Raw genomic sequence first — 10,789 nt, 5'->3', positions numbered from 1 at the left:
CTGCAGTGCGCCCAATGGGCACTGCAGCGCGCCCAGATGCATGCCCTGCGTGCTGCAGTGCGCCCCAGCCCGCAACAGCGGGATCCTCTGCCAAAAATGTGCGCCGCAACGCGTTTTCACGCAGGCTGCAGCACGCGTATGAAACTCTAGCTCTGAAATGTTGTAGTATAAAAGGAAATATATGCCACTTAAGAAGGGGAGCCTAAAAAACTGAAGAAAACATCAAAAGGAGGCCGAAATCCTTCATCTTTGAGGTCCTTGGAAGCTCTTCAATGGATATTGAGTTTTATCTTCTTTCATTATGTTTCTCTATGCTTAATGCTTCTAATTTATTTGGCCAATGAGTTAGATGATTTTTAGATTGCGAATTTGATGCTCGAGAGAGATTGAGTTTTTTATCTAGATTTGAGAAACATAGTCTAGGTTGTTGTAAGACCGAGAGGAGATCAACGGTTAGATAATCAAATTAGGATTTAGGTCGTTGTGAGGCCGAGAGGCGATCAATATTCCTATTTTTTAATTCTAAAGGCGAAGCTTAATTTGTGTTTAAATATTCATTTCGAATAGGGATATTGTTTTGGGTATTTAAATACAATTTCTTGTGAGGCACTCGAGAGAGGTTGCGAGATGACATTAGAGCCATGATTAATGAATTGAACGGAATTGATTAGCGATTACATAATAAGATGAACATAGGAATAATAAAGCGAAATCAAGTCCCTAGACCATTTGTGTATAGATACTTTATTTTTATTCTTATATTTATTTTGTTTTTGTTCTCAATTATCATCTTATTAGGTTGCCTAGATAAAGTTAAGTTACAATAATCACAGTACTTAACGGCAATTCTAAACCCAATCCCTGTGGAGACGATACTCACTCACCTTATACTCAAAACTTGACACCGTACGCTTGCGGAAATTTATTATATACAAAAATATTAGCATCATGACACTTGATAAAATTATTGCATGTAATTGTCATTAACGCATGCAAAAAATCATACTACTCGGTAAGATCCCATCCCTTAAAAAAATACTAATTAATTTGTTCGGCATAGAACGAAGTTAAGAATTATAGGTCCCAATAGCCATAATTGGGGCTTAAACCTACAAAACATTTCAGTCTTGTAACCTTGAGATCCAGTTAATGGAGCCATATTATATCTTATTTAAGTTTATGATCCTCTCATCTAGAAAATAATAAATGAAGAAAAAAACAAACTTTTAAGCTTAATCACGACTAAATTCAATAATATTGTTCTCTTGGGTTTATAATGTTCGGAAATTCAGAGACCATGCGCGAGGGATGGAATTTTATGTTAACCATTTTTCAAAAATCTTGGCTTGTCAATTAATCATCACCCTTTACAATTAACCCAAGCAGTTTCGCACTCGATTTTGTATCTTTCCACGTGATCTGATGATAGCCAGCTCAGCTCCATCTGTTTAAATTACACGGCCAAGAAAAACAGTTGATATCGAGGATGCGACAAAATTCTTCAAAAGAATATGGTGTGACGTATTTATATCAAATAAACTTGTTACATATTTAAGGCTAAATTGAGCATTTCCAACGAAGTTGGCCAGGATCATATCGGATGAATATCATGACTGTTTCAAAAACCCCACGGGCACTCATTTCTCCCATTTTGCAATATCGTTACGTACAAAAAAGTTAGAAAAGAAAAAAAAAAAAAAAAAGAGTTGTTTATCATGTCGTGGTGAAGTAGAGTATAAATTCTCCCAGGTACAATTTTTTTTAGAAAGAAAATGTAGGGATATTGCAGCAATGACTTTTATGATTAATTAATTGCTATGTTTGTTCGAATATAATTTGCTTTTGCCAAAGAAGAAAAGGAAGAAGAAACCGGTAGAGTGAAAGTGATTTCACACTTGAATAAGTAAGCAAAGTAAGCATTGGAATTGCACTTTATTCTAAGAGTAAGCCTTGCACTTTATTCTAAGAATAGCCCCCGTTTCGCACTTGAATGAGTACGCATTGGAATTGCACTTTATTCTAAGAGTAAGCCCATTTGCTTCACTGGTTTAATCCAGTTCAGTTCAGTTCGAACAGTGAGCACAGTTTAAATTCGTGTTTAGTAAGTCCGCAGTCCGAATAATATTCCATGTTTGAATTGAGTTAAACTGTTCAACTTAGAATTTAACTCACCCCTTAAGTTCAACCGTTCAAACCATTTTTTAACAGCAAAAAGATGCTTACTCTCTCTGCTTTTCACACCTATCAAACACTAATTCGAATTTTAATCCATGTTCAGATTAAAATTTTAACTGCACATTCAAATGCCAATTCGAACTACAATTTAAACTATACAGTTTGAATTTTTCCATTAATAAAACGTTCAAATCAACAAAATTTGAACTAGCGAACCAAACCGGAGTTAAATGTGTCAAACTCTCACATTCACTTACATATTTCAATATATATATCAAATCCAATTTAAACCATACAATTTGATATATAAGTGTATCAAATTCGAACTACAATTTAAATCATATAGTTTAAATTTTTTTGTTCAAACAAAAAAATCAACACAATTCGAACTAGTAATAGTTTTTTACAGTTTATTGCACCGTAAATTAGATTAATAACCAAAAACTATTACATGTGTATACATGTTATAATATTCTTGATAATAAAAAATTGACCCCTACTAATAAATCAGTCACTATATATATATATATATATATATATTTATATACAAGATATTTATATGGTTATTCATTCGATGTTCCATATTTTTGTCTGTTGTATAACTTGGATGTGCTATATATACTAACTTGTTAGCTTCCCCTGTTTGTTTTTCCCGTATGAAAAAGCTTCATACTTCCTTCACATTAAACTTCAAAACATAGATTAATGTACTATATATCATATTATATCATATTATATCATATTATATTATATTATGTGCGTGCCGTGATTCGCATTTCACTCTTTTTTTTTTCCTTTAAAAGCATGCATGTACTGAAGGAAGACATGCACTAGCTAGGAGCATTATATCACAGCGAAAAGTTAAACACAGTCTTTAAACCAGGTGAGTGAATTACTAGTTAGTTGTTGCATTCTATTTCCACCGGAATCCGGTTCATTATTATTTATGAAAATACATTCAAATGTCGTATATATGTGTGTACGTATGTGATCAATTCTTGAGTGTGATCTTAATAAAGTGTACGTATGTGATCAATTCTTGAGTGTGATCTTAATTCTTAATTTGAAGTGTATATAAAAGACAATTGGAATGTGATTATCTGTATGAAATTTTAAAAGTCTTTCATCAGTTTCAGTGTTAGGATTACTTTCTAAATAAAAATCAGAAGTAATTTGTAAATATTAAAAGTGTAGAGACTAAAGTGTTACAATGCTCGTATTTCATGGATTAATTGTGATAATATATAAACCTACTTTGATTAAGGGAATTATATGATATGTGTTTGCGTATAAAGTGTATATGATCAATTCGTGATCGTGTTTGATCTTAATTAATTCTTGATCATCTAAAGTGTATATCTTCTTCTATGTATGAAGTCCCATTTCTTAATACTCTCCTAAATTTTTGTAATATGCCGTTAAATGTAGAGAAAACCAACAAAATGGCAGCTAACGATTGCGGAGCTAGATTATCCAGAGATCATGATATTGTTATTATTAATGTGGATGGACTGGCAGCTGAGTTACAGAATTTGATGGCTGACAACTTGTTCATGCCACAAGAGTGTTGCATCTTCAGAGTCCCAACCATACTCCTTAGGCACAACGCAGAAGCTTATGCACCAAATGCATTTTCCATTGGTCCTTTCCACTACAAGAGAAGCCCTCTGATGGAAGCCACACAGAAAATCAAAGTAAGATACTTGCACGATCTCATCTCCGGCGGTCAGCCAAGCCCCCAGAGACGGTTAAGGGATGTCATCAAAGCCGTCACCGATGTTCATGAAGCGGCTTGCAAGTATTATGCCGGACCAATTGGTATGACCATGAATGAATTTGTACAAGTTATGGTGCTTGATGGTTGCTTCATCATAGAGCTTTTCCGGAAGAAAGCGTGCCAAAATCTTAGAGGACTGGACGACCCGGTATTTGAAATGTCTTGCTTGCTTCAATTTCTATACCATGACTTGATAATGCTAGAGAACCAGATTCCTTGGGTGGTGCTTGAAACTTTGTTTAACTTGCCCTTTGTTACCCGCATTGACAAAAGGCCTCTTGTTCAACTTGCCATTGAATTCTTTGGCAACATTTTCCCAACTTCATCTTCTAATAGTCTTCAGACACTTCTCTACCCTCAAAATGAAATCAAACACATTCTTGATATGTTGAGGAATTCATTGGTTTGGCCTTCTTCTGTTACAAACGAGGCGGATCTCAATTGGCAACCGATGCCTTCGGTCACAAGTCTCAAGAAGGCGGGAATCAAGTTCAAAAAGGGAAAAAATTCAAAATCCATCTTGGACGTTAAATTCAACAAAGGTGTCTTGGAGATCCCACCACTACTCGTTCAAGAGACAACTGAGCCACTATTTCGGAACCTCATCAGCTTCGAACAGTGCTGTCCGGGTTGTCAGCCCGTGATCACCACTTATGCTATTCTCATGGACAATCTCATCAACACGAACGACGATATAGAGTCACTTTCAAGGATAGGAATACTTGAAAACTGGTTGAGTGTTGATGAAGCAACCAAATTCTTCAACGAACTTTACACCGACACTTACGTAAAAGAGAACTATTATCTCAATCTTACCAAGCAAGTCAATGAACATTGCAAACGCCAATGGCCAAGGTATAGAACGGTGCTTGTGCGTGACTATTTTAATCACCCTTGGGCATTTATTTCACTTGGAGTAGCGACTTTTATTACGGTATGTACATTCATACAGACCTTGTTTACCATCATGAAATAGCATGTAATATATGGTTAATTATTTGCTGCACCTTTAATTTGGACATGTTCGGTAATATTATATATCCATGTATACAAGTGATCATCTTTAATTTGTATTAATTTTCTTTTGATTGTGGAGAGCGTATTATTCCATTTCTATTTAATGAACTGTGTATATATATGGACCTGTTATTATATGGTGTATTTTCTATAACAACAATATAGTGTTCCGAAATTCCTTCAAGAACATATCGCTAAGATTAATCATGGTGATCAATTAAGTAAATAACTGAATCAAGTTAGAAAGATAACTAATTAAAGGATATTTAATTTACGCCCACTAAATATGAAGGCTCTTAAACATATCCATAACTTTTTAATTTTTTTATTGTATGCTACAAATTAAAGAATGAAATAATAGTAGCATGTGTTATATATCCATAACTTTTTTAATTTTTTTTATTGTATGCTACAAAGTCCATAAGCTTGTTTTCTTGGACCAATTATTAACCGAAAATTTCTGAAAGGCTTAGTATTAATGGGGAAAAAGCATGTTAGTAATTATGTATGTTATTATGAACATCACGTTTAAGCATTTTTATTTTAATATATGATTGAATAATATTAACCCTTTGCCGGTCAATATTGTTATAATGCGACCACGACAGTTCAGATTTTAAAATGAAAAAAAAAAAAAGCCATAATAACACAAATATGATTCCACATATCATATTGATTATAGAAACGTCGGCTATATTTAAGCTTGGAAGTTGGTTATTAACAAATTAGCGATAAAGAATTTATATTTTGCTTGATATCTTAGCAAATTAAGCTTTGAGTACCTTTTCTTTTTTATTGATATCTTAGCAAATTGATAATGCAAAAAAAGGGGTATCGTTGGAGCATTAATTTATATCGCCCGCTTGTAAGGAATTTTCCTTTCCTCATCGTGACTTCAGACTTGTTCTTTTTATGTCGACAAATTCCAAGTCAATATGTGAAAAACAACTAAATTAAGGAGGAATTTTCTTTATATATATATTACTGGTGGTTGAAACAATTTTGGCGGTTATAGATCTCAGCATTACAACCTCTTCCTCTTTAATTCTAGAATCCGTTGAAATAAAAAGTGGGCAATTTTTTCACTCTCTTCTCATTTTTATTTTTTCTCGAAGATTCCATTTATGAAGACCTTGTGGAATTTGACATCACCCTTAGCATATTATCAACGTCAGCCAAATTTCAAGTCAACGGTCTTTTGTCCCCAATACCTGTTGTTTTCAGGAGAAGGTACGTACCCCTTTCCATGAGTTAATTGGTCGGTCAACCACGACACGCGGCATCACCACGCATCACCGACGTATATACAAACTAATGTATATATATACATGCCTCCAATTGTCTCGTGTTTTTCAATTCAAAACATTTCCTAATCCTTTTTCCCTCTCTTCTCTTACCTCCAATTTCCCCACTTCTTATTACGTTGATTCCTTGTTGTTGCTGAGGTGTTTTTATCAAAGCGTTGAGCTCCATCTCCAGGTGCTTATTGTTGTAATTTCATCCTTTTCCGAACGCAATTCTCAATCATCGCAAAAATACAACTGCGGTCCGCAAGTGAGCCGACATTAATTTTCGCATTTTTTGAGTATAAATTGTGAACCGTAAAGAACGTACATATATATGGACAAACTCACACAGTACGAGCGCGTTTTCAACCACTTTGACGCCGATGGCGACGGGAAGATATCGCCATTGGAGCTGCAAACATGCGTTGGTTCAATCGGCGGGGAGCTTTCGGAGGCGGAGGCGGAGGCGGCAATGGACTATTTGGACTCTGACGGAGACAGATTATTGGGTTTGGATGACTTTGTGAAGTTTTTGGAAGGAGGGAGAGAAGAGGAGAAGGTTAAGGATTTGAAAGAGGCTTTTAAGATGTATGAGATGGAGGGGTGTGGGTGTATTACGCCCAAAAGTCTAAAGAGGATGCTTAGTAGACTTGGTGAGTCCAAGAGTATTGACGACTGCAAGGTTATGATTGCTAGATTTGATCTCAAGGGTGATGGGGTTCTCAATTTTGATGAGTTTATGGTCATGATGTCGTGATATATGTACATATACACATCGATCTTCATACTGTTTTTTTTTTTTTTAATTCACTTATTCTTTTATTGTCTTAGTCCATTTATTATTAATTATTTCTTGTCGTATTCATTCTTCTAGATTAATCTAGTGCTTTCTAAACGCGCGCGCTAAGGCCTAAGCCTCACCATGCTCTTAGCTGCCTTAACCTGCCCTTGATCTATATAGGTTTATGCAGTTTCAACTCCCAGCAGTTTCTTGCTTAGCCAAGAAAACTTTAAACTAGAAAAGCAATTGGTGCACATATATATATATATATATATAGTGTAAACATGTTGCAAAAGAAACAAGTAAAAGAAATTGGAAGCTAATTTTCTGATCACTAACAAAATTTACGATCTCATTATGAATCCAGAGAAGAACAAATATATATTAAGTTGCATTTTACGGGGCCTAACCTAAATATTATTTCTTCTGAACTCTATTTCAGTCATGGTAATATATGGCTAATTTTTCTTATGACACTTTTTTTTTTTTTTTTGGTGGCAAGAAGAAAGAAAAGAAACGGAGTGAGTCACTGAGATGCTCTCATGGTTTTCGTTCACATCTAATCGGTAATTGGTAAAGGCCGGAAAAAGGTATTCACATATATTGGTATTCTCAAGGGTATGCTTCCAGGATTTTTTTTTTTAGAAGACGGAAATTATCTAAAAATAGATAGGAAAAATAGATACAATCTATGGTGGAAAGAAATTCAAACTATTAATGTCTATTTCTATCTAAGGAACGAACAAGAATAAATCATGTGATGTTATAAAACAACACAAAAGATTTATCTAACTGCGTTTAAGAAGAAATAAGACATGATTAAGATCAAAGATTAAAAAGTTGTTAGAGACATCAAGTTAACCAGAAAAATTGAGAATTGTAAAGAAACAGAAAACATAAATCATAATCAATATTAAAAAAAAAAAAAAAAGAGTAAGAAAGAATGAATAAAGAAAAAAATTTCAATCAGTTGAATAATAAAGCTTATACGATCACAGAGGCATTGGAATTTTAATTAAAAAAAAAACACTTAAAAACAATCGGAAGCCCAGCCACAGAGGCGAACAGAACAAGAAACAATTAAAAAGAAAAAACTACACAAAAGAAAATGAAAAATAAGAACCAGAATGAAATAAATAAATAAGAGTAAGTTGTACTACAACATCCAAACTATTCGCAAGTTGTTCCAACCAAATTGTGGCGGCATTTTCCCCACTCATTTTCCTTCTGTCCCTTCCATCACAATGAAGAAAAACTGAAACATACCGAAAAGATCAAATCCAAATGTTTGTTTGACCTTGTCTCTCCTCTTTCAAATCCAAACGACAATCCAAATCCCAAAGACCCCGAGACAATATTAAGTACCTTAACGAAAGCCATCCACCAGGTTTGGAAAGAGGCTAGGGAGTACTATTCTGGACCCATTGGCATGAAAGCGGCAAAGTTTGTAGAGGTTTTAGTACTCGACGCCGACGGTTGCTTCATCATATCGAGAATTTTCCGCAAGGAGGACCCAATATTCAGATTGTCTGGCATGGTACCATTAGTGCATCATGACCTGATACTGCTAGAGAACCAAATACCTCGGATGGTGCTCGACATTTTGTTCAACTTGACAAGAATCCCCTCATTCAACTAGCTAGCCATTGAGTTCTTTGGTGCTATTTTCTCAACCGTCTACTTTCTAGTTCACATCCAAGCAAACACATTCTCGATTTGTTGAGAAATTCATTAGTTTTGAATTCTTCAATTTTTAACGAAACGTGACAGAAATTATTTCGATCGAATGGTATCTCGAGCCGATGCTTTCAGCTGCAAGACCAAAATCGATCTTCGATATCAGATTCGATTTGGAGAAAGGTGTCCTGAAAATTCCAGAGTTACAAGTTCACGAATATACACAGATGCTCTCCTAGAAAACCTCGTCCGTCAGCTTGGAGCTGTGTTGCCCGAACTATGACGGTATAATTACTTCTTACGTTCTGCTCTTGGACGTTTGGTTGGAGGATTCATACCATGATTTGAATCATAGTTCATAGTTCGCTATAGTGTTTTCTCTCAAAAAAAATACACGTAAATCAAAAATGATTCTAATTTTATGATTCTAATCCATAAATTAAACGTTCATACTCTGCAAGACCGGAGTCGTCATGAACTGGTTGCGTCTTGAGGATGCGACCCAAATCTTCAACCATTCTTACAAGGAGTATTATTACGTGAGAGAAAACTTCTTCGCTGGACTTACTTCTCAACTTCTCTGGCCTGCTGTTTCTCACCTTCTTATAGACGTTGTTCACCATTCTTTATAAGTGGATCAGGTTTTTTTTTTTTTTCTTAACTTTACTTTCATTGCAAGTTCATTAATAATCCACACAGGAAGCTAAAATGTAACCCCTCCTCTTTTTCTTTTTTTTTTTTTTTTTGCTTCCTTTAATGGGTTGCTGTTAATTATTCTGTTCTGTACTATCTACAAAGCCATTTCCAACTGTTACTGCTAGGACTTTTTACTTATCATGTGCCTAACAATTGCAAATAATTAAGGAATGAGCCCCACACAAAGAAGGAAATGAGGAGGGATGGTCAATCCTTGGAGCCCCGTGGTATGAAATGAAGGCCAAATTTTCTTATATACCTTTAATAATTTGCTCTGGTATAAGATAATAATTATTTAATAAATTTCTTATTCTTATATTTTAGTGTTTCTCATTACACTATCTACATACTAATAATTAATAATTATTTTTACTTATTTACTTTCCTTTTCAATCCCAATAATTTTTCTGGATTTGGTTTACGATTTAGCAATTGTCACCGTTATATATAATGTCTTGGCGGTAGTCAATTAGCTTTTTTAAAAAACAAAAATCAATCACGCATTTTCCATAGTTTATTCCGTTCGGTTCGCTAATTCGAGTTTTTAATTCGAGTTGAGATGTAATGTTGTGTGAGAGCTTTTTACTGTAGCAAAAAAGTTAGATGTGACTGTTTCTGAGAGCTTTTTACTGTAGCAAAACTCAAATTTTAAACTCGAATCAGCAAAAAGAACGGGCCTTCAATTTTTTCGTCTTCCTTACGGAATTCTCTCTCTCTTTTTTTTTTTAATGTCTTATGGTACATCCACATCAATTGGTGTTTGGGGAAGCCTAAACAGAGGAAAAGGGTCACGTGGTTCTTAAATTATAGGGCTTGTTCTTTTGGAGTTTAACTTAAGTATAATTTTTGAGTTATAACTTGAATTGAACTTGTAATTTGAGTTTGTGTTTAATTTTGTACATTTGAGTTATAGTTTGAGATAAGAATCTTTTTGAGTTTGTGTTTGAGTAAGTCAAAACTTGAATTTGTATTTAGATAGTATTTTAATAAAAACTCAATGTTGATGAAAAATTTTAATAGGGTATATGGGTCGGGTTTTATTCGTCTTTTCGTTGTCAACGCATAGAAAAAAAATCATCTCAATCAGAATTAAAACGAAAAAGTTATAGCATTTTTAAGAATAGAAAAAATATTTTTCATTAATTTGAGCTCGAGTTTCTGAACTCGAGTTGAAGGAGAAACTTGAACTCGAGTTTAAACTTTAGTTTAAACTTAAAAGAACATGAACTCGAATAAAGTTATAACTCGAGTTGTATTTTTTTGAGTTTTTCACTCAAAAGAACAAGCCCATAATGTTAATTTAAAATTTTCTTATTCTTAAGAACTCATTAGGATTTTATCTTCGGAAATATATATATATATATATATATATATATATAT

At 34.1% G+C, this 10,789-nt stretch overlaps 2 protein-coding genes across 2 annotated transcripts; both read left to right on the top strand.

The window, feature by feature from the left end:
• The first annotated feature begins 3,002 nt into the window (after positions 1–3,002).
• On the top strand, positions 3,003–4,928 carry LOC21400612 (UPF0481 protein At3g47200). Its single transcript, XM_010113295.2, has 2 exons — positions 3,003–3,058; positions 3,604–4,928. The coding sequence occupies exon 2, from the start codon at positions 3,618–3,620 to the stop codon at positions 4,926–4,928; it is 1,311 nt and encodes a 436-aa protein (XP_010111597.1). The 5' UTR covers positions 3,003–3,058; positions 3,604–3,617.
• Positions 4,929–6,335: 1,407 nt separating this feature from the next.
• Positions 6,336–7,391, top strand: LOC21400611 (putative calcium-binding protein CML19). The gene has a single exon (XM_010113294.2). The coding sequence runs from the start codon at positions 6,590–6,592 to the stop codon at positions 7,010–7,012; it is 423 nt and encodes a 140-aa protein (XP_010111596.1). The 5' UTR covers positions 6,336–6,589; the 3' UTR covers positions 7,013–7,391.
• The last annotated feature ends 3,398 nt before the right edge of the window (positions 7,392–10,789 follow it).

The sequence above is a fragment of the Morus notabilis genome, unplaced genomic scaffold (assembly GCF_000414095.1).
Source record: "Morus notabilis unplaced genomic scaffold, ASM41409v2 Scaffold168, whole genome shotgun sequence".
In the NCBI taxonomy this organism is placed as follows: domain Eukaryota; kingdom Viridiplantae; phylum Streptophyta; class Magnoliopsida; order Rosales; family Moraceae; genus Morus; species Morus notabilis.
Note: the sequence above shows the minus strand (reverse complement) of the source record. Positions and strands in the feature narration are given on the sequence as shown.

Bases quoted from the DNA above. Each gene is read 5' to 3' on its own strand.
- LOC21400612 (XM_010113295.2), top strand. From the start codon at position 3,618: ATGGCAGCTAACGATTGCGGAGCTAGATTATCCAGAGATCATGATATT.
- LOC21400611 (XM_010113294.2), top strand. From the start codon at position 6,590: ATGGACAAACTCACACAGTACGAGCGCGTTTTCAACCACTTTGACGCC.